The sequence below is a fragment of the Glycine max genome, chromosome 9 (genome assembly GCF_000004515.6).
Source record: "Glycine max cultivar Williams 82 chromosome 9, Glycine_max_v4.0, whole genome shotgun sequence".
Classification (NCBI taxonomy): domain Eukaryota; kingdom Viridiplantae; phylum Streptophyta; class Magnoliopsida; order Fabales; family Fabaceae; genus Glycine; species Glycine max.
Genome location: NC_038245.2, coordinates 47,518,664 through 47,543,117, shown reverse-complemented (window position 1 = coordinate 47,543,117; position 24,454 = coordinate 47,518,664). Strand labels below are relative to the sequence as shown.

The following is a 24,454-nucleotide window of genomic DNA, read 5'->3' as shown; positions in this document are numbered from 1 at the left end:
AGTACGATAAATATTGTGTTAATAATACATTTTTGTTAATATTAATAAAACATAAATTGAATACCTCGACATTGTATAGGACTATAGGTAATGTCTGATTTTATTTTTCCGCTAAAATTACTATATTTAGAAATGGAGTATTGGTAACGGTTATTTATTTATTTATAAGTTGTATAATTTTTTTTAGTTTTGATAAATTCTCAAGCTCTGAAAATCATACGAACCAACCGAATATAAACTTGCTTCCATGAATGAGCTTTTCAAAGGGTCCTAGTTTGGTGGCAACACTTATTTTTATGGGTCTTGGATCATTATGTTCTCGGATATACGCCAACCATGTCTTTCTAGTTTCAGTGATCAATTATCACATTTCTACCACCACTCCATTTTACCTTCGTTGGCTCCAATCATGTTCCTTATTTCACTCCACCATATCCAATGGCCCACCGCCACTGGGTACCCTTCATGCCCTCTCCGTCAAGAACGGCTCTCTTCAAACTTTGAACTCGGCTAACTACCTTTTAACTCTGTATGTCAAATCCAGCAACATGGACCATGCCCGGAAGCTGTTTGATGAAATTCCCCAGAGAAATACTCAAACATGGACCATCCTTATATCGGGTTTTTCCCGAGCTGGCTCTTCAGAGGTGGTCTTTAAGCTTTTCAGAGAAATGCGGGCAAAGGGTGCTTGTCCAAACCAATATACCTTGTCCAGTCTCTTCAAGTGTTGTTCACTTGACATCAATCTTCAATTGGGCAAGGGAGTCCACGCGTGGATGCTCAGAAATGGGATTGATGCAGATGTTGTGCTGGGGAACTCTATTCTTGATCTTTACTTGAAATGCAAGGTTTTTGAGTACGCGGAAAGGGTGTTTGAGTTGATGAATGAGGGTGATGTCGTGTCGTGGAATATAATGATCAGTGCATATCTGCGTGCAGGAGATGTGGAGAAGTCTCTTGACATGTTCAGGAGATTGCCTTACAAGGATGTTGTGAGTTGGAATACGATTGTGGATGGGTTGATGCAATTTGGTTATGAAAGACAGGCATTGGAACAACTCTATTGTATGGTGGAATGTGGGACTGAGTTCTCTGTGGTCACTTTCTCCATAGCTCTTATTTTGTCTTCCTCTTTATCACTCGTGGAGCTTGGGAGGCAACTTCATGGGATGGTCTTAAAATTTGGCTTTTGTAGAGATGGTTTTATAAGGAGTTCACTTGTAGAAATGTACTGTAAGTGTGGCAGAATGGATAATGCATCTATTGTTCTCAAAGATGTTCCTTTAGATTTTCTGAAAAATGGGAATGCTGGAGTTACTTGCAAGGAACTGAAAGCAGGGATAGTTTCATGGGGTTTAATGGTTTCTGGTTATGTTTGGAATGGGAAGTATGAAGATGGTTTGAAAACTTTCAGGTTAATGGTTCGTGAACTGGTTGTAGTGGATATTCGAACTGTTACAACCATTATTTCTGCTTGTGCTAATGCTGGAATTTTGGAATTTGGAAGGCATGTGCATGCTTACAATCACAAAATTGGGCATAGAATAGATGCTTATGTTGGCTCTTCCTTAATTGATATGTATTCTAAATCTGGTAGCTTGGATGATGCATGGACGATATTCAGACAAACCAATGAACCAAACATTGTCTTTTGGACTTCAATGATATCTGGCTGTGCGCTACATGGTCAAGGAAAGCAAGCAATTTGTCTTTTTGAAGAAATGTTGAATCAAGGAATTATACCAAATGAGGTTACTTTTCTAGGGGTTTTAAATGCATGCTGCCATGCAGGGCTGCTTGAAGAAGGCTGTAGATATTTTAGGATGATGAAAGATGCTTATTGCATCAATCCCGGAGTTGAACACTGTACTTCTATGGTTGATCTTTATGGTCGAGCAGGTCACTTAACTGAGACAAAGAACTTCATTTTTGAAAATGGTATCTCTCACTTAACTTCTGTGTGGAAATCATTTTTATCGTCTTGTCGGCTTCATAAAAATGTTGAAATGGGAAAGTGGGTTTCTGAAATGCTACTTCAAGTTGCACCATCTGATCCAGGAGCCTACGTTTTGCTATCAAATATGTGTGCTTCTAACCATAGATGGGATGAGGCTGCCAGAGTAAGGAGTTTAATGCATCAAAGAGGGATCAAGAAGCAGCCCGGTCAATCTTGGATTCAACTAAAGGATCAAATCCATACTTTCATCATGGGAGATAGGTCTCACCCTCAAGATGAGGAGATATATTCATATCTGGACATTTTAATTGGAAGGTTGAAGGAAATTGGATATTCCTTTGATGTGAAACTGGTCATGCAGGATGTAGAAGAAGAACAAGGGGAAGTACTTATTAGTCATCACAGCGAAAAACTTGCAGTTGTCTTTGGAATCATTAACACTGCCAATAGGACCCCAATTCGAATCATAAAGAACCTCCGCATTTGCACAGATTGCCATAACTTCATTAAATATGCTTCTCAGCTTCTAGATCGTGAAATAATTTTAAGAGATATTCATAGGTTCCATCATTTTAAGCATGGTGGTTGCTCTTGTGGAGATTATTGGTGACAAAGGTAAAACATGAGATTACTAAGTCTACAATATAGTCTTCATGGTCTGAAACCACTCATCAGAACGTAGTGTGGTATGCACATCTCAACTTATCAGTCCATGTGAGACTTGGTGCAGGGGAGTAAAAAAGATAGCAGGGAATCTTCTAACTGGTTGGTTCCGGGATACATTAAATCCACGGTTCATATTTTCTACATTTTTTTTATCATAAGATCCAATTTGTATAATGATTTTGTTATCAGATAGCCTGACCAATCATTTCAATCATAATACCATCTATGATGTATCATCTTCTATATGCCAATACAAGGCATTGATGAATTACAGTATCAGATCAGATTAAAGTTGTATTCTGAGAATACTCAATCAACTAAGTTTTGCTCAAAATATGGAATGGGTAATGCTTTATACACAGCATTTTTATTGTGATAAAAAAATGTTTTTTGGATTTAGTACTCAAAATGGTCCAGGGAGATATAAGGTTGGTTGATGGTTAAGAAGGAGAAAAAAGTCATAAGTTTGATCTCTTGCTAATAAAAACTAATACATTAACAATTAATATTTATCGATAAAAATATTATGTTAGAGTTCCTAATTCCTTGTTTAGTGTTGGTGAACTAAAAGCAAGCCATCTTGTTTAGTCTACCTAAAATTAAAATTAATTAAAATAAATAAGAAAAATTGAAAAATAATAAAAATGGAATAGTGGAAAACGTTTTAGGAAACAGAGCAAAATTTGTATTGCAAGTTAAAAAAGAAGTATTTAATTCCCAGTACCAAATAGCTTAAAAAATAGTTAATTAAACATGAAAAAATAAATGCAAATGCAAGTGTGAGCGAAAAAGTTGTGGAACTTCCATAGACCTCAATTACTTGGCTTTATATGTCACAAACTGACAGATATAAATCATTGGTATTGGAATGGCTTCAGTGTTTGATGTACTAGTACTTCAGATGAATATGATGCTCTTGTGAGTTTTGGTTGAATGGGATTTAATTAGAAGTTTCTTTGGGCGAACAAAGTCTAGCATCGAGGGGAGGGTGCATGGTACAAATCTAAGCAAGAGCTAGCAGTGATACTTATGGTTATAAATGACCTACTAATGGAAGTCCATGAGCAGGGACCGAATCTAAGACCTTTATGTCTGCGTCGTTCAATCCTGCATGTTAAGCAACCTTCATTGCCAACTTCATTGAAAGGTAAAGCCTTTTAGACTTCCCTATCCTGTCCTATGTTATATATATATATATATATATATATATATATATATATATATATATATATATATATATTCTGACAGAGGACTCACCTAACTTTGAATCTTGATACTCAAGGTCGTGCACATCAAGGAAGCTCTGGCTCAATTTCTTAGTTATCTACATTCTGGTTTTGTAGCTTCTATCTTAAGCCAATACAACCTTTAATTATTCCTTGCACTATTCTCATGATTGCTATAATCATGCTAAGCACCATGCAGTTTTTTTTTTATTGATGATACTTCAAATTGGAATTTTTCTAATGCTCAGTGGCCTAACAATTTCTCATGTATTACTAATATGCACAATCTAGTTCTTAACAAGAGAAAATCTTGAAGAATGTTGTTTCATTCCACAAAAATGGCAATTTCAGGCAGAACTGGCAGGAAAAAAAAGTAGTTAAATTCGGGACATTGAATTGAAGCAAATGGAAAGTGTAGTGTTTAGTATTGCGATTAATAATTTCAAACAGAAGAAGCAATGCTAATATTTTTTCCCCTCATGTTTTGGATGGCAAAGAAATAATTGATCAATGTGTGGTTGTGCATGTTTTAACTTCTCTATTAATCAACATTACAACTTACGGGAAAAAGGCAATGTAGAAAATAACTTGATCGTGTATTATTGTTTAAGTTGTTGTGGTCGTTATAGGTGAGACAAAGCTTAAGAACCACTTGATGCTTTTTTGTCTCCTATAGGGTAAGTTAAATTTTCAGTTATATGGACGAGTTATTTGTTCTTTACCGTTTTGCACCAATCATAGACTAAATGAACAATATTATTGGTTGAGTTGTTTTTTTTTTTTTCTGAAGGATATTATTGGTTGAGATTGAGATAAGATAACCATTGTTTTGATCGAGTGCTTAAATTACATTACAGGGACAGTTTGGTCTTTGTGAACAACAAGTATATACAATACTATCATGAATGTGAATTTGTTAGACCTTTAGTTTTAGATTCATTAATGTGGTGCAATGTTTTTTTATGCTTTAATGTGGTGCAATGTAAGTTCTACATTCAGTGATTCATGTTGCCCCAAATCAATAATTGCGGTCTCTGTGTCAAATTTTGATTGCAGAAAATTGCACTTCGTAGTTTTCACTAAAAATAAGAATAAGAGTAAGGGTAAAACAAATGAGACAAGTGAAGTTAGACTTTGTCTTAAATAGTTCACTCATTTCTCAAATCTAAGGTCTAAGTTTTATCTATTTATTTGACTTAGACCATTTCTGAAGGCTTATATATGTGACCTTTTTTAATGTTTGTTTAAAAACTTACTTTGTAGTAACTGTCGAGAAAATATTTTTTTTATAATTTAAAATTTAAAATTAAAATATAATTTCTTTATCAATTATTTTTTTAAAGATAAAAAGGAAGTTTGTTGTTCAATTTTTATTTTTTATTTTTAATGTTATTGCTGCAAGTATTTTATTGATTGCTTCTATATACGTACATATCTAGCTCCTTGCTATAAAAAAACATGTAAAAATACAACACAAAGCAATAAAATGAACATAACTCATATTTTATCTATCTCTTTACAAAATTCTACTATTATTTAAAATATGTTTTGGGAGTATGGCACATTTGTTAGAAAAAGGTCAGGTGAAGCTAGAGCTATCTTAAGTGAATTTTCTTGTTTTAGATGGAGTCTATCACATTTTTTATATTAGGAAAAATTTAATAAATATTTCTTTGTTAGTTCAGTAAGAATATAAGGTTGTTTTTTTAATCCAATAGAATTGTTATTATTAGACATGATGTTTTTATTGATAAATGTTACATTTGTGATGGTTGATTTAAGTTAAGTCTTATGTCTCTTTCTATTAATAAAATATCTAGCATTTCTTCTTTTGTTGTAAATGTCGAATGTTTTGATACGTGGCATGCTAGGCTTAGACATGTGAATTTGAATTGTATCAAAAGAATGATGGCTCTTAATCTTATTCCTAAAATTTCTATTGATTTAAAACATAAATGTGAAAACATAAATGTGAAATATGTATTCAAGCAAAACAACATAGAAAAGATGTGCAGGTTAGTGTAGGTTAGGTAATTATCACATAATTTCATCCCTAAGTAAGAGTTGATTAAAGCTTTATTAACTTGTTAAGATTCCGCTAATCAACTCAGATCAAATTTAGTATGAAATGAACCGGAAGACAGACAACTCAACCTGCCTTCATCAAATCGACTTTCAATTCTTAGAATCAATTATGCCTTTCATCTTTGTATTCAATAAATATCAAATTTTGTCTCCATCGCCAGGAGTTGGAGATTCATTGGGAGGTTCGCTTGGGATGCACTACTCCCAGTTCGAGTCCAAAACAAGTAAACAAAAAAGAACTTGGATAAGGGCATAAGGCATTTTATTTTATAAGAAAAAAAAGAATATATATATATATATATATACTATAAACAACTATAACAAAAGATATCGTTGATGACTTATTGTAGAAGAGAGGTAAGTGAAAGAAAGGAAACTATGGGGGAGCACTTGAAGGAGAAAATTATGATGTGATACAATCTTTGGTTCATAGAGTTGATTTCGCTTTAGTCACTCACTACTCAACCAACTTTTTCAAGGTGATGTTCGTTAGAGACACATAAAGTGGATGGATCCATCGATTTGATATAGTACTATACATTGCATTACAACATATTATGTTAAACAATTCTAAACATATATACATATCACTATCTTGCGTATGTGTGTGTACGTCCCTTTCACTCACCAAACGAATTTATTAATATGATGTAGGTTGACTTTCAATATACGTAATAATAACATGCTCCACAACAAATTGAATTTAAGGGAAAGGCATAGAGAGTGTCATTGTGGTGTGCCTCATTATTATATTATAACAACAACTAAGGTGGCTAGGCCTAGGCTCTAGCTATATTGTACTTGTCAAATCTAGATACAAAGGTTGCATATTCTTGATTGCTAGCTCAAGCTCCAATTCCAATATATTGATATTATCCCCTAAGAAATTAAGAATGAGACAGAGAATGGAAAGGCTTGTCATTCTTCCTTTCTCTGCTGGTTGCATCTCTGAGGCCAGTGTTGCTGTTGGTGTTCCATATCCAAGAAGATCAAAACCAGACACCAATGCACCACCTCCTACAATAAGTCTCTCTCTCAATTAATTTGACTGTTTTTCTTTCCTTTTTCTATTTATTTCATCATTCTTGTACAACTTTATTTTTTGGATAAAATAAAAGCAATACACTTACAAATTAATGCGTGTTCTCTTTCCCATTTATATGAGACGTGCAAGTTTGATAAAAACATGAGAAAGGTAAAAAAGAAAAAAAAATGTTAACTATACAATTATACAGGAATTAACAAGGTATATACCTATGTTACCTATACAATTGTGCATGAACTATCAAGATACCTATATGTGTGTGTATAAAACTAAAACATATAAGATGAATTTTATCACTCCAGTCGTCATATTGGATTCACTGTTTTTTAGTGTATCAAGCTAGTTTTAAAAAGTTATATAATTTAAAAAACTAGTTGACAAATTATATATTTTTAATTACAAAATAAATAGATTTATAAATTACATACCTATAAATGTTTATTATATTTAAAAAGTAGTATACGTAATCATACAGTACATCACATGAAATTCATGTTTAAAAATTTGTTAAGTTTGAGTACTACCAAGTTTAATTCTTGATTAAAATAATTATTAATCAAATTTTATTTATGTGTCGGTCGAATTTTAAATTAGTTAAAATTATTTTGTTATGATAAATCGGAGGGTTAAGATAAAAGATTTATTTTGTTAAGTTTGTATTTTATATAAAACATTATTAAAATAAAGTGATTGATCGTGACTTGTTTTTTCATGTATCACGTGGCCTTAATTATGATATATTTGAATTGCTTGATTTCCATCTGATCTCGTTTCTATAATTATATGATATGAAACAAATGTAGAGAGGTCTAAAAGCGTCGAGGATTCAGAGATTTTGTCCGGAGAAAGCATGAAGAACTCGTTGAGGCTGCTAGATGTTGTTCCGAAGCCTAACCTATCCAACGGCTTCAATAGGCTGGTCAAGGGTTTCAAGAATATTTCTCAATTGTTTGGTGAGAAATTTAACATGGTTTAATTTTACAATCCCCTGATTTATCTGTGGATTTATGAGATTAATTTTTATACATTAGAAAATCTTTAGAAATCACGTTAAGAATGATTTTTAAAATAATTACTACAAAAGTTAATATGATAATTTATGATTGAATATGATAATATAAAAAACCTTTATATATATTTTAATCAATTAAAAAATTTAATTTTTATATAGTATTACTGTAAAAAAAATCAATCAGTTAGAAATAATTATATGTATGACTTTTAAAACAGTTATTTTAAAAAAATTATATTAGTATGTGTTTGGATTGTTGTGTCAGTGGAAAACCAATGTTGACACTTTCCTAAGCAGTAACCACAAAGCGTAGAATGAAGTCTCCCATTTCATTGGTTGAATGTACATTCACATTGGATTCAAAAAAAAAATTATAAACACACCCTTACTCTTAATTAAAATCATAATTTATTTGTGTTACATGTACATTGCAGTGGAAAAAGATGAGTTTGAAGAAGTGGAAATAGACATGGAAATAGGGTGCCCAACAGATGTGCAGCATGTGACACACATTGGTTGGGATGGCATTGCAACTTCTGCTGCTGACCCCATCATGAAGGGATGGGATGCTCTCATTCCTCATGAGCTCCTCTCTCTATCTTCCTCTCAATCTTTACAGCACCACCAAGACCTTCCTAATTTGGACGCAAAACATGATGATTCTCCTAATTAATTCCACCATTTATTCTTATACAGATTTGATCAAACTAGAAATGTGATTTGATATGTTGTTCAGCAGATATAAATATATATTATGGTGAGTTCAATTTTACAATGTTGTTAGTTATGTTTCAGTTTCTATGTAAATGTATAATTAAACCAAGATAAATATCTCTATCAGTTTATAAACAATCCTAGTTTATATGCTTTCTGTCGGTCTCTTTCCAACTAACCAACACGCAGAGATTAAGGTAGGATCAAAACAATTTCACATCATGGTGTTATACTACTTTTATGTACCCAAAAAAATGTCGTTATACACTTTTGTTTTTACATTTTTTTTATGAAATATTAAATTATTTGACACAAATTGAGAGAAAGAAAGAGTGTAAAAGTAAGTGATGTAAAACAAACTTTTTTCAATCCCAAAGAATAAATAATGTTATTCTCAACATATCAACCATTAAACTGTAACAGCTAGCCCATGAACTAATGTAAGTTCATTCTTATTTGCTCTACCTTATTAAAAACGAAATTGAGTTCATCTTTGAAAAGTATTTTCTGTAACTTTTTTGACAAACTTGTAAAGTGAAAAAAAAAAAATCTCAACTCAAATAAGCTAATTCAAACACTGATCAGTAATAAGGAGATATAGAAAGATATAATGCATATACATCTTAATTAGAATTTCGAAGTTGCTATGAATCCAACTCAACTGATATTTTTAGTACAATATAAATATTTTTCAATGAAAGCAATATTGTTTGAACTTGATAGAATCATTATAGATCATATTTAACATAACTACATACTTAAGAATCAAATTCAAAATAATTAGTTAAGTTAAAATAATCATTAACCCGTTGATTCATGCACTGAGTAATCAACTCAACGTGATATAGATAGTCCTACTTTTACTTTTTATTTTGTGTATAGATAGTCCTAGCTATATTTTCTAAGCATGATATCAAGAATTGGGATTTGAACATCGTGGGAGACCCTTGAACCATTGGGGAAATCCATGCATGCTAATGAAGATGTGATTGAGAAATTCAATTAAAAGAAGGCGAGAATAGGAGAGAGGAATGAACATTATAACATGTTGAGAGTCATACAATACATCATTTACATCCATCTCTATTGCACAAATAGTCCATTCATGGAGAATGAATAAGAAAAAGTAAAGAAAGCTAGTAAGCACATTCATCATTTGATGTAGTATGGAAGGTCCAAGACGTAGAGGAGGAAGTAGGCCCAAATAACACCCGAAATGCCTCCGAAGAAGAAGCCTCCGGTGAACTTGGCCCACCCATCAGCAGTTTGGAGCTGATCGGGCTCCTTCTTGCGGCCCGTCAAGGTCAGCGACGGAGCAGTGGATGGGGCTCCTTCGTTGAAGGATGAAATCCCATAGATTGTGAGGCAAAGGCTGAGGATCACCACAAGCCCACCGGCGGCCAGAGAGCCCGCTTGCCCGGCGATCTCGGTGTTCCTAAGAGGCCCGGCCTTCACGAATGGGCCCACCAGAAGGTATCCGTGGGCCAGGCCCACCTCGATCCCTCTTAGTAGTGGGCTCACTGCGGTTCTGTATGCGGGCAGGTTGGACAAGTACCATGCGATCAAAGGGCTGGATGTAACTGGGGTTTCCAGGCTTCCAATGAATGGGTCACCGTTGATTGGCTGAATCACTTGATAGGTTGGCTGCCAGTAAATTTTAAATTTTGCAATAACCAAAACCAAGAAAAACATTAATGACTTCTTATTGAATATATTCATTTTGGGATTTATTTAATTAAACCAAACAAAGATTTTATGTACTATATAAAATTTAATTTAAATATTTGGGGCAGCAAAATAGAAAAAAGGTTGGGTTAGTTTGGTCACCTGAAATGTAAGACTTGGACTTTAAATGTTTAATTCGAATTAAACAGGATTATTTTAACTCAATTTTGATCCAATCTTAGCCCACAAAAACACCAAATCTCCAACAACAAAAAAAAACTTTCACTAGACCTTACTTAACCTAGATGTTTGAATTGAATCTGGACTTCCTTGGTTTGCCTCACTATAGTCCACAACCTTTTTTGAGCCAACTAACCCATTTTTTCACTTCTCGTTAAACTATATTCAATTACAAGTTGGCATATTAACATAAGATTATTAACTTTTATAATAACTTAATTTAAAATTATATCTTCAATGATTTTTAATTAATCAAATAATGCAAAAATATTGATATTGAATAACTATTTGTTTCTGAAAATTAAACTCTTATTTTAAAAATATTTATCCTAAACAATGAGATTAAACTTTTCCAAAAGATGTTCTTTGATACTACTCTATCCTAGATTCCAATACCATTATAGAATTGTAGTGTTAGCAAAGGACTCGGATTTATGTAAATGTAAATCGGATACATGATAACATATTCACAATGAAAATTAAATTGTGAAAGATGAATATATTGCCCTAATCTACATTAACATGACTAGTATATTCCAAGAAGAAAAGAAAAGGGTCATCCATACTAGCTCAAAAAGGACATTGGTTAGAATTAGATAGATAAATAACAAGAAAAGAGAGTAATTACTAATTAGAACATAAATTGGAGGAAGTGGTGTACCTTCTCTGATTGGATGGCCTTAACAGTGAAGCTAAATTGCCTTCTAGAAGGCACGAGGTGAAGTGGTGAAGAGGCAGAGAGGCCCTTGGGAGCTACAAGAGTCCTAGTGAAGGTGGACTTGAGTTGGCTTGCCATTGGGGAAGCAGCTGCCATGATGATGGCCTTGTGTTGTTGTTAGTTTCACAAATGAAACACCACAACAACAAAAAAGAGTTAATAGACAAGTGTCTCTAGTGAGGAACCCAAGTGGCTAAGTAGTTTCATGGCTCAATGCAAGATCAAGGTTGTGGCTGTTGAAGCCCCTCCTATCTCATTGGCTGATATTCGTATCAAAAACCTTATCCCTTATCCATAACACAACCAACCTTTCCATATAAAATTGATATTTTTATGTCTTCATGATGGGCTCCTTTGGGCTGGGTAAGCCCATCTTGCAGGCCCACTTGATGCTTCTTCTTTCCATTCATCAACACTTCACAGGCCAACTCAAGTTCATGAGGAAATTCTTTAAAGCACCCCATTTTAGCTTGGTAAGCAAGCAATCCGTAAATGGGATGAATTAAAGAATTGCCGTTCATGACTTGTTAGTTTGGAAATTAGTGGCTTTCAATTGTATCCTTATTTATGGGCTAAACTTCCTGCGATTTTTATAACATGGAGGCGCAGGAAGCAATTTCCCAAATTTATTAACACACCCTTTTATTTTGGAAAGTTTAATATAGAATATAATTTTACATTTTAAATTCGACTTTCCAAATTATAAAAGAGTGCTGATAATTTTTTATGTGGTGCAAGAAAAAACACCCTTATTGTTGTTCTACTTTTACATTATATTTAAAAGAGAAAAAATGAATAGAGTGCGTTAATAGTAGAATATCCTCTTCATACTGTTATATGTTAAAATTATTATTTAATACTAATTATTTTAAAAATTATATTTATAATATTTTGATAATTAAATGTATAAAAATATGCGTAAGGACAAAGAAATTAGTTTGGTGATTTTAATTTCATCTTCGTGTTAAGGATTGAGTAAGTACATCAATTGATGTAAAGTTATTTCGGTTTAAATAATATTTAAAATTTAAATATTGAAAATATAATTATATTAAATATTTTTAAAAAATAATATTTATAATAACTTGAATAGAATTATTTCTCGTAAAAAAATACTTGTATTTTTAATATATAAAAAAAACTAATATTATCAGTAGGAGAGATGTCGGTAAAATTATGAGTTTTAGTAGGTTATTATCTAGTGACAGCTATAGTGAAGCGCGTTTAAAATAAGTGGAGTTAGTCAAAAGCGTGGATGATATATATACTAGTAGGTCATAAAATTCTAATAATTGGTCCACACTCCATAGTTTGTCCAATACTAAAAACTTTTATTTTAAAAAATAAAATAAAATTGGAATCCATGCTATATAGACTAGAGAGTACGTAAGAATTTGTCGGTCCATGCTTGCTTTTTCATGAATTTATTTCTTATTCTGGCTGCTATCTTGGGGAGGAGAGGACAACCTTAATGACAACAACGATTTGATTGCCACATTATGTTGACCATCCAAAATAATTATTTTGACTATAAAGCTTTACACATAGGCAATTAGCTCATCCACAACTCACAGCTGCTCACAATCTTCTTCCTTTTATTTTGAAAAAAAAAACACACACACACACACACTTGTTAAAATATTATTTTGATGCTTATGATTGTACCTACTCTCCATATTACAATTAGAAACATACTAATTTTTAGTTTCTATAGTTGCCTCGTAACCAAAAAAAGTTTCTATAGTTGCCTTTTTTTTCAATTTAGTTCTCACCGTGAAATCTTTTCTAGCTTCGTTTTTACGAAAACTTAGGTATGAAACTTAGTATGCATTATGCAATACACAGTCACAGTATATATTATACAATCAGCAGATAAAAACTTGTGCAATTTAAAGTATGTATTATGCAGTCCATCAGTAGATAAATGCATTATGCAGTACACTGTATGCTTCATGCTTGTATGCATTTTGGAGATAAATACTGCACACAGTACCTCAAACACACAATGTTTTATTGAAAATTGGAATAAGAAAAATTCCAAGAATCTAGGTTTTCCAATGTTTCTTCTTCTACAAACAGAAGGGATCAAATTCAAGAACCTAGGAGAAGAATCCAAAAGTTCATCCGGCTCATCAAACAAATATGTGTCACATGAATAAAAGGAGACACACTATTTATTACCAAGTATTTATAAGGTTCACTTTGTGGTTAAAAGAAAAAGAAAGAAGGAAAATGTTAAGGATTTGATTCCCTGGACTTTGTAATAAATGGTGTGTTCTTTTTTGAAATGATGTTTATTCTTTGTAAGACCTAATTTTTTGGGGTTGTTATCTTTTCTGTATTCTCTTAACTTTTTGGCTTTGGTGAATGTTATGTTATATATACCATAATGTGTTTAGGAGTTGGCGTGGGGTTTGCCTTGAGTTGAGTGATTTTTAATGCACTTGTCATGTGCTGCTGTACTATATATTTTATTACTAATGCATAGTATATATTTCAAAATGTTAACAAGTTAAGTATCTTATAGCTCCCATGTGACCCACTTTTCTTTGTGAAAGAAACAATCTTTTCCTCTCCTTGTAACTTTCATTATCTTCTACACTGTTTGTTACTTCAAAAATTAAGGAACTGTGACATGCAGTCAGACTTGTAGTTGAATAAGCAGTTACAGACAGAATAACTTACTCTAGCACTCAAGAGAGTAGCTTCTAGACAAGGGTATGTACAAGAATAAATGCATAATAAAATGAAAGGTACTTGAGAACACCTAAAAACCGATGAAAAATAAGGAATTATTCCTTCTATTTCTATTTATAAGACCTAATTTTAAAATGATATTTTTTTTATAAAATTCCATCTATAATATTAGTTATTTATATTAATTAATTTTAGACTAAAAATACTCTTAATTTAAAGATGAGAGAATGTATTGAGAAACAATTATAAAAGAGAAAAATATTAATTATAGGAATAGTTTTGAAAAAAATCATAAATTTAAGACAAATTTACTATCATCAATTATATTAATAATTTTTTTTATTCTTAATAAATTATGTAATTGGATCTTATATATAAAATTATGTAATTGGATCTTATATATAAAAATGGAGAGAGTAATAATTAACAACTAACATTCATCAGGAAAAAAATATTGTTTAGTACACAAATGATGTTAGCGAGATTTCATAACAAAGATAAAATTGAAAAAAAAAACAACTATAAAAATAAATTGACATATTTTAAATCATAAGGATCAAAATGGAAAGTAGTTACAACAAAAAAAAAGTTTAGAAAGTATTTAAACCTTAATTCTAAAAAGGTTAAATTAGGATATCATCAATTTTCATGTTGGCTATAAAACTGTAAGCAACTCACATATTTACAGATTAAATAATTATACCAACATTTTTTTTTTGGTGAAGCTAAATTATACCAACATGCTCTCATATAGTTTGCACATAAATATGTTTCTTAACTATATTGTTAAGGGTTTGTATGAAATAACTTTTATTAGAAGATATCAAATATAATATAAAAGTCATAGAAATAATATCTTTAAATTGTTGTTTTGCTTTTAGTCCTTTAATGTTTTTTTTTTAATTTATGTAATTTTTTTTAAAAAAAATTAGTTCATACTATTAGTCTTCCTTCATTATGTGTTGGCATGACTAATATTAATGATAATGATATCATCACTATCACATCATCAAAAATGATATCATTAATTATTAAGTTAGCAAACGATTATATCATCATAGAAAAGAGTAAATTACATTTACACTTATTATGTTTTTAACAAATTGCAAAAGGAACTCTTTATTTGAAACCATTTTTTTACAACCCCTCCCTAGCGTAGTTAAGTTTTATGTTAAAAGTTGAAATCCAAAATTACCTTGAATTAACAATTATAGACGCACTCTACGTGCTTTATACATATTACTATTACACATGCACCTATTGTGTCTTTTAAATATTATGAGGTATGGATTATTAAGCAAGTCCTCTAGCAACTTTAAGTTCCTTGGCTGCATTATTTTTTTTCGCGTTTAGGGTTTAGGAACTTGGATGGTCACGTGGAAAAGATTGTTGTGCATCAGAGGTCCCATATCATAATTGTAGGGGACGATCAATGTATACCGATATATATGATTTTTGTGTTTAGTGTTTAAATGTGTTTTATAAACGACCTCAAATGGTTGGGGAGTGAGGAAGTGAAAAAAAAAAAAATAGAAAGGGAGGGGCATGTTGGCATTGGAAGTGTGGTTGGGAAAAGTTACACAGGGAAAGAGAAATTAGAGGAAGATAATGGTTTGACAGAAAAGAAAATGATGGTATATATTATGGGAGGAAATTACTTACAAATTACATGTCACTCGTGTTTACACAAAGTTAAAATTGTTTGGAAAACAATTGGTGTTCCTATAACAAGAGCGTAAAAGTTAAAGGATTTTTCTGTAGATTTTTTTTTTTAAAAAAAAGAAAGATGCCTCATGTAATTCGAGTAATACATAGATAGTATCATTGTAATTTGTTTTATAAAAATGTTCAATCACCACTTTATGATATTAGTATTATACAAAATGTCTAATTAACACAACGCAATCATTTCATGCATGATAATTGATGATATAATTTGATAATATAAAATGACATATAATCACATATCATGAAATTATAATAATTATGTTCATTCATGTTAGCACACAATGGAAGATGATCTTCAGAGACTAAAATCAAATAAAAAATATGATAAAACTAAAAACAAAATGAAAATACTAAATAAAAAAAATTCTTTTTACATGGATCAATTGTTATTTAAGAAAGAAAAGTTATTATTAAACTAATTATGGAAAGAGAAAGTCCAAACTCCGAAGCTTCCAAGCTTCAACGAAAAAGATTGAAGACCGAGAGTCTCACACTCCTCTCCAACTCACCCATTTAGGAAGACAAGTCCAATTTCCATTTAATAAAATATTGAAAGGGGCTGACAAATACACTCACAGAGTCACAGTCACACATCACGGGTCATGACTCATGAACAATAAATCCTGTCAAAAAAAGAAGAGGAATTATTTCACCTTAATTTTTTTACTATAATAATAATAATAATTAATAAGTGTTAGTTTAAGAAATTATTTTAACATTTTATCAGAAAAAGTATAGCATCGTCAAATTATTCATTATCGTATTATTTAATAAATTTAAAAATTCCTATGTGACTATACTTAATAACTCATGAATATGTTTTGCTATGCTATCATTTAATCTTGTATTCACGCTTTATTTATTTATAATAGTTGCACTACAATTATAACCTATAGGTCAAAACAAGTTAAGTGTTTTAGTTGTTTAAGTAGTGAAAGAATAAGGGAAGGTCTCACTGCATTTAATAAACTTAATTATAAACAATTATTTAAATTTATTAAATTATATCTAGATGTTAATATAAAACTCTTTTACAATGATGACACAAACAATACATAAAAATTATGTACGTTACATGAATACTTTTGAATCTGGATAACATTTTATACACATAATTTAAAAGAGAAGGAATTTAAAAATATACGATACATAATTGATTAAAAATCTTTAAAAGTAATTAAAATTATTGAAAAATAGATATAATTTATTTTCAAATTTTTAAAAATATAATTTAAGAATGACTTGTAACCTTTTTAGAAGAAGTAAATTAAGAGGTTAATAATTTTAAAATAATATATTCTTTTTCAATATATGCAAAATGTCTAAAAATATTTATATGATTAATATCTATATAATCTTGTCAACTAAATTTTGATATCTTTTAAACTGTGTAAAATAAGTAAGTTATAATATAAAGGTTATGCACTTAAATGTAAAAAAAAATAAAAATTACACGATCATCCCATCATAACCTTTTATATAAATTTATTATTTTTAAAATAATTTAAATAATAATTTATAATTAAATAATGATATAAAATTTTACACCCATAACTACCTATACATTAAACTCTATATATAATACGGATAAATAGCATCTCTTTTATTGTTACTGCCATAAATCTCCACAAAACTTCACATCATGCATGCTAGAATCAGAGTCCTACCGTCATGGAAGTGCATTAATTTTACAGTAAAAAAATAAAAAATAAACAAGCAAACCAATAAATATAGTTCAATGGATTTGATGATCTGGATGAAAGGAACAACATCCTTAGATTCAATGCATCGTAAAGTTTGTTCATACATCACGTTACCATCAATTAACACCGCCATCGGTTTCGACGAGTAGGTTAAGGTTGAGTCAACATGAATACGAGGAATATTTGTATCATACTCAATTTAAATTTTGTAATATAAATAATGAATGTGATTTAACTTTTTATTGTTTTAAAAAATTATTATTTACTCAATAGGTATAATTCAATTCACAATATATATTAAAGTTGTAGAAAAAACCTTAGTTCAATCCCCAACAAAATAAATCCTTATAAAAGAGAAAAAAAATTTAATATCAAACAAATTGCTTAAAATTTGCACCCAAACTTATAAAAACACCTCCGGTCTTAGAAAACTATATGTGTTAATGATAGTTAAAAAATATTATTTCATACGCAACAATATTATAATTTGTTTTCCATACATTATCATACGAAATTTATATTATCATCTATAAAATTATCAAGAAGAAAAGCATAATACTATATATTTTTTTCAATTTTTCAGGCTATTGGTCTGTTTCAAAGTTAAATTTGTTCAAGAAACAAAAGAAGAAGCATAATACCATAATACTAAAATAATCTTCTTTTAATATCATTAAATTATTGTATATAAGTTTAATTTTTATGTATTTTTTAATGTAATTTTTTAGTATTAATCAATAGAAAAATATTATAAATATTTTTAAAAATAATTATTATAACTCTAACAAAGGTTAATATAGTTCGTAAGAATTAAATTATTTTATTTTTTAAAAATAAATTATTTCTGTAGTGAATAGAACATCTTTGATAATACGTACTTATTAGATTTCTTATTTTTAGATGCATTTGCTTAATTTTTTTTTTCCAACCAAAGATGTCTAATTGGCAAAAAAAATAATTTAAAAGTAAGATTTGTATCATAATATAAGTATGTAGTTTCAAGGTTTCTTAAAGGATAAAAAAGTTAATATTAATTGCAGTCCAAATTAATATTTTAATTTGAAAAAAATAAACTGAAAAAAATATAAAATATGAGCTGCTTTAACTTTTTCTTTATCATTGGAACAAATTTATGCATGAGATTATTTTAGGAGAAAATTTGTGCATGAGTTGCTTAAATATGATATGATATTGGACATATTTTTTAAAATTTATTTATTGAAATAAATGCTTGTTTTAATAAAGTAAATAACTTTTTAATTTTTTGGTGTGCTTGTCTAAACCATTTTTACTTAAAAAAATAGGTTTCTAGCTATTTTAAGAAACAAATCTTATCAACTTTTTTTAAAAAATGCTTTATGTAAGAATATTTTTTCTAAAGTTTTTTTTTAATTTAAACAAACTTACTCATCAACTTTTCAAAAATATTTTATAAAGTATATTAGTAATATTTTATTTTATGATAAGAAAAATTTTAGGCACGTAGACAAACAATATTATAAACGAATACATAATTTAAATTATAGAAACAATTAAACACCTAATTTAAGTCAATTAATTATAATGACAATAAATTAAAATAAAACTTTCTTTAAAATTATTTTGTTGATATATAATATTCATGTTTTCTATTAATGTTGAAGGTAAGTCAAAAACTTTCCATAGAAATTTGATTTTATGAAGTAGATGAGATGTAGAGACGGATAAAAAAATATGGAACGAGACTTTACTATGTTTATAATTATAATTAGTTAATAAGTTTAAAAAGAAAAAATTATAAACAAAAAGTTAAAGCTACACCTTAAATAGTATGCGACTTCACATTGGGCATTTTTTTTACTTAGTTTTAACTTTTTATTGATAATTTTTCATTTTAAAAATTATTAATTATAACTATAGTTTGATTTTAATTTTAAAATTTTGATATATTGTATAAATACATTGAATATTAATATTACAGTAATATTTTCTACAAATTAAAATTATAAATTCAACAACAACAAAATCTTATGATTGCTTAAAATCGACGTGTTTTATTTGCATTAATAAAATTATTATTTTAAAATAAAATACTCTACAATTTTAAACCACCAAAATATATTATTTTAAAATTTAAAATATATTTTAAAATTAGAATTATAATCCTTTATATATTTCAATTTGAATGCAATTTAGCAAAAAATAATAGGAAAAAAATTATAAAAGAAAACAAAAAGATTATCAAATTTAATTTTACTTGATATTCTGATATTTTTATTTTATTCATTAGTTATAAAATTCTTATTGATCGTGTCTAAATGTGTTGAATTTGTATTTACCTAAGAATGTTTTGTAAAATAATTATATAGTATCATCTAATTACAAAGCAAAATTGATATGATTTTTCAGATCATTTTATAAAAATTAACAAATTTATCTTATATGTTGATTTACAAATGATTTGTTTTATATTATTAGTATAGAATACTTTTTCTTGTTAACTATGCTAATAAAAATGTGTTTATTAATGAGTTTTGATACAATAATATTATAAAATAATTTGATATTATTATTTAATTATAAATTTTTATTTTTATTGTTGATGTTAATATGATTTATAAGATAATTTTATAAAAAAACGAATAAATTTACCACAAGTCTGACATGTTAGTTTGTGGATTGGATAATGATATATATTTTTATATTAATTCTCCCTTTGATGAATTTGTTAATAAAGAAAAAGGAAAAATAAATTTAAGCGTAGTGGAGTGCGGTTTCGTCGCAATAGCGGCAACAGCAAAATCTAGTTGTACGGCGTTTTGGAATCGGAGGGAGAGGAGAATCCATTCCAAACGGCGCCGTATTCCTTAAAAGGGGGAACTCTAACACCGGAATTTTCCTCACAAACACAATAATCGATTCGAACGTTCTTGAAGTTGAAAGTCATTAACTATGGGAATGATAGTGGAGGTTGAAAACGAAAACGGAGACCTAAACGACGCCGTTCTTGTTCCACCCCCTAACTTCTCCATGGTCGAGGACTGCATTTTCCGATCCGGCCTCCCCAACCCTTCCAATTTCCCCTTTCTCCAAACCCTAAACCTTCGTTCCATCATGTTAGTCTCTCTTCTCTCTCAATTTCCATTGTCAAAGATTCTTTCTTTCCTACTCCAATTTTTTTTTCTTTCTAATTCTCTTGGTTCCCCTCAAATAAATGAATAAGATAATTGTATATAATGTGGCTCCAAATCTGGGTTTTCCGCAGATTATGTTGTGTTTTTTTAATGTTTATACGAGGTTGTCGGATTGGTGCAGATACCTGTGCCCTGAGCCTTATCCGGAAGAAAATCTGGACTTCCTTCGTTCGCAGAATATTCGCCTTTTTCAATTTGGAATTGAGGGGAAAACGGTAATTTCCCTTTTTCTCCTATTCTTCATGTTCATAAACTGTGTTGAAATGTGTTTTGTCGTATTATATTTGATTCGTGTCGTTTTGAAGTGGTTTTTGATGTCATGGGAAATTTGGTTCTCTTGATTTCGGTGACAGATTTTTGTTGAAATGCTAATCAGGTCAAGGTTTAGGGCTTTAGGCCCTGTTTGGGTATTCTTTTCCCGAAGCACTTACAGAAGGCAAAATGAATTGAACTTCTCTTATAAATTAAAATTAACTTATAACCTTAAATTTTTGTATAAGCTTTCTCATTCTTAAAAGCTGAAGTATAAAAGTTGATTTCAGCTGAAGAGAAAAGTTCAATTCATTTTAGTTTATGATTTTCTTCTCCTATAAGTGTTTATAGAGAAGTTTATCCAAACAAGACCTTGATGAGTTTGGTTCTGTCATGTGTAGTAGTTTTATTGCCACTTATCAGGGCACAGTCTTGATCTGGATTTCTCATAAGTTATTAGGTTCGGTGTCAAGTGAATGTTTTTCAGCGTTAAGGAAGACTAGGTTTACTGTTATGATTTCCTCAAACAAGGAAATTGTTGATGGATGTTCGTGGGATTTGATGCTTTTGGAATTATGGAATCTGTTTTTGTCTCCCTGTTAATCTTTTCTGATCCCAGGGATAACGATTTCTTTTAATTTGTGCAGGACATTTCTATGCCTATTCTCAAGGATTCTATCATGGATGCACTGGAAGTTTTAATTGGTACTGAATCATTACAATGATGGTTATTTTTTCTTCTTTCTTTTGGGGTGTGTGTGTGTCTTGGGTTGTGTGTATTCTTTATTGCTGCTGCATCATCTCTTGTTTATTGAACATTTAAATTTAAATTCTTTTATTATTTGTGGTTTCAGATGTGAGAAATCACCCTGTTTTGATCCATTGCAAGCGAGGAAAGGTATAGAATGATGCACAAAAAGTAAATTTATGGTGTGTTTGATTTCTATTTTAAAAATACAAAGACAGACACATTGAGCTCATTTCTCACCACTTCAACTAACACACCCTTAAACTAGGACCACAAAGTAGAAGAGGATGATGAAAAATCTCTAACTTTTTCTGTTTTATTGTTTTTAAAAAACTTGTTTTTTGGAAGAGAAATTGATTGTTTAGTAGCATGGAATCATCTTAAGAAACAGGTTTTTAAATCAAAAAGTGAGAAAGAAATCAAACAGCCCTTTATTTATTTCTTCATTAGTTGCTTTATTTAAACATTCTGACAAATCTCCTCTTCTTTTATGCAGCATAGAACAGGTTGCCTTGTTGGTTGCTTGCGAAAATTACAGAACTGGTGTTTGTCCTCTGTGTTTGAGGAGTATCAACGATTTGCTGGTGCTAAATCCAGGACAATGGATTTAGCATTCATAGAAATGTTTGATGTTCTAAGCCTGAGTCAGTGCCTTTACAGCATCATCTACCAGTACCATGGTTCAAAGAAGCGTCGGTTGTTGTATAAAGATGAGAATTTACAGAAGCCCCGACTGACATCATTTTAGCTGTGCCGGGATCTTATTCTTCTTACCCTTTTATTTTGTAGAACTCATACTCAATATAGTTGCTCAGATTCATACATCGTTGTTTTCAAATTTCTTTTAAGACTACTGCTAAAGAAAAACATATGGTCTTGTCTTTTCCACCTTTCCTGTTACCGTTAAAATGTTCACTGTCTTACACCTTCAGATATACATTGGTGCAACCAATTCTTTTTAGTGGGTATGCATTAATTGTGAGTGTGATAGGCTTTTGAAGCAAATAATAACATTTCTTTTCTTAGCATATAAGAAAATTTGGATCTGGTATTTCCAATGATTGGATACATGTGGTGTTTTCATGATCCTTCTCAAGTAAACACAAGAAGGGGATAGGTGCGAATTTGGTAACTCAGCAAAAAGGAGGTAGCAACTTGGATTGGCTTAGCGGTTGGAATTTGAATATTGGTTGGTTGGAGTCTACTGTTTATTGTCCATAAGTGAAGAAAAGTCAGCAGAGCTTTTAAGACAATGGGACCAATGTGTCACCTCGACTTATCCGAGAGAAATTCGTGAAGAAAGAAAGTGTATCATTTTCCTTTTGATTAATAAGTTGGGCCTTGTGGATAGAAATGAAGAGCGAACTCAGCGAAGCACTTGAAAAGGCTGTTTGGATTGATGTAAAGGAACAATATTATGTTTTATTTGGTACGCATATTGCTCCTTTTTTTTCTTTCCTCCATTTGGAGATATTGAATAGAAACACTTCTTTTTTTCATTAAAGGACGGAATGATAATTTTATTCTGCTTTATTTCAATGCATCTCATTGCATTATATTCTATTTAACATTAAGTATTCAAATGCAATGTGTGTTTTAACCCAAAATAAAATGCAGTATGGCTGACTTTTATTCCTACCAGGTATTTCACAAACATAAATTGTAAAAATATAATCAGGACAAGTGTTATATAAAGGATAAAGATCCCTTGACTCCGTTAATAATGGAGTATCCATATCCATTATAGATTAGATGTATAAGAAAAAGAGAGAAAAATGAAATAATAGATTTGATAAGTGATATGATAAAAGTATAAAAAAAGATTAAGGTGGTGTAGCTCACCACTGTACCTATTTATTTTATTCTTAAGGATAAAGAAAAAAAAATGAAAATTATAGAATGAGTCAAGGGTTCAAGAAAAAAAATGTCGAGTAGTTATAGTAAAAAAATAATTTAAACTCTTTTAGCACGAAGGTTATCATCCGGTTGTTATTATCTTCTAGATACTTGTGAGTTGTGATAACTTCATTACCTTCATAATTTTTTGTATTTTCAACGAATTATTTTAGATTTGTCAGATTTTGAGTTTGGTTGTGTAAGTATGTTTCTTTCTATGATATACACCAGACTTTTGTTATCATTTTTAGGGAATTATGGTTTTTCACTTTTTCCTAAATTTTTTAGGATATTTTTTGTCGGTCACTTCTATGGTTGGTCCCATGTTAATAATTTTATAATGGAGAGTTTAAAATGTGTATTATTTTCGTTACAATGTACTTTGTTTTAGTTTCTCTTAGAAACTGAAAAATGCTTTAGTCGATGTACCTTGTCTAATTTTGTAGAAGAAAAAAATTGCTTATTTATTTATTTGATCAAAATGTATTGAGTGTCAATTTGTTTTAGGTTGTCATTCAATTATAAGTTGTTTTCTACTGAACAATCATAAATTATTATACATGGTAAGCACTTTCTTCAATCCTATAAGCATTAACTCCCAAATATATCAATTTTTAGCAACCTTATAAGGCCAATGGATGAAAAATTAAAAATAAAACAAGTAATTTATAATTCAATAACAATATAACTATTATAAATTATCCATACATAACTATTAAATTCTAGTAACAATACCTATGAAAGTTTATGAAAGTTGTGAAAATGTTTTTTTTTTACCCCAATTATCATATGTCAATAACCATGTATCAAGTTTAGGAGCAGATTTTTTATAAACTTATGAAAGTCCCTATATTTGCTGGTGGGGATGTAATTGAAACCGTCACACATGCTTTACTCAATATTTGGTTCGTTTCCCCTAGCCCCTAGGC

General features: G+C 30.1%; 4 protein-coding genes across 4 annotated transcripts; 3 read left to right on the top strand and 1 right to left on the bottom strand.

Moving 5' to 3' along the window:
* Positions 1-118: 118 nt before the first annotated feature.
* On the top strand, positions 119-2,874 carry LOC102659979 (putative pentatricopeptide repeat-containing protein At3g23330). Its single transcript, XM_006587745.4, has one exon. The coding sequence runs from the start codon at positions 252-254 to the stop codon at positions 2,565-2,567; it is 2,316 nt and encodes a 771-aa protein (XP_006587808.1). The 5' UTR covers positions 119-251; the 3' UTR covers positions 2,568-2,874.
* Positions 2,875-6,665: 3,791 nt separating this feature from the next.
* Positions 6,666-8,719, top strand: LOC100306617 (uncharacterized). The gene is made up of 3 exons (NM_001250684.2): positions 6,666-6,960; positions 7,783-7,932; positions 8,426-8,719. Exons 1-3 carry the CDS (start codon positions 6,828-6,830, stop codon positions 8,662-8,664), a joined length of 522 nt encoding a protein of 173 aa, NP_001237613.1. The 5' UTR covers positions 6,666-6,827; the 3' UTR covers positions 8,665-8,719.
* A 943-nt stretch (positions 8,720-9,662) lies between these two features.
* Positions 9,663-11,515, bottom strand: LOC100527240 (uncharacterized). Its single transcript, NM_001249939.2, has 2 exons — positions 11,272-11,515; positions 9,663-10,349 (listed from the first exon to the last, which is right to left on the bottom strand). Exons 1-2 carry the CDS (start codon positions 11,422-11,424, stop codon positions 9,858-9,860), a joined length of 645 nt encoding a protein of 214 aa, NP_001236868.1. The 5' UTR covers positions 11,425-11,515; the 3' UTR covers positions 9,663-9,857.
* An 8,691-nt stretch (positions 11,516-20,206) lies between these two features.
* On the top strand, positions 20,207-23,161 carry LOC100785746 (tyrosine-protein phosphatase DSP3-like). The gene is made up of 5 exons (NM_001253152.2): positions 20,207-20,551; positions 20,751-20,844; positions 21,529-21,586; positions 21,736-21,779; positions 22,126-23,161. The coding sequence occupies exons 1-5, from the start codon at positions 20,388-20,390 to the stop codon at positions 22,375-22,377; spliced, it is 612 nt and encodes a 203-aa protein (NP_001240081.1). The 5' UTR covers positions 20,207-20,387; the 3' UTR covers positions 22,378-23,161.
* Positions 23,162-24,454: the final 1,293 nt, after the last annotated feature.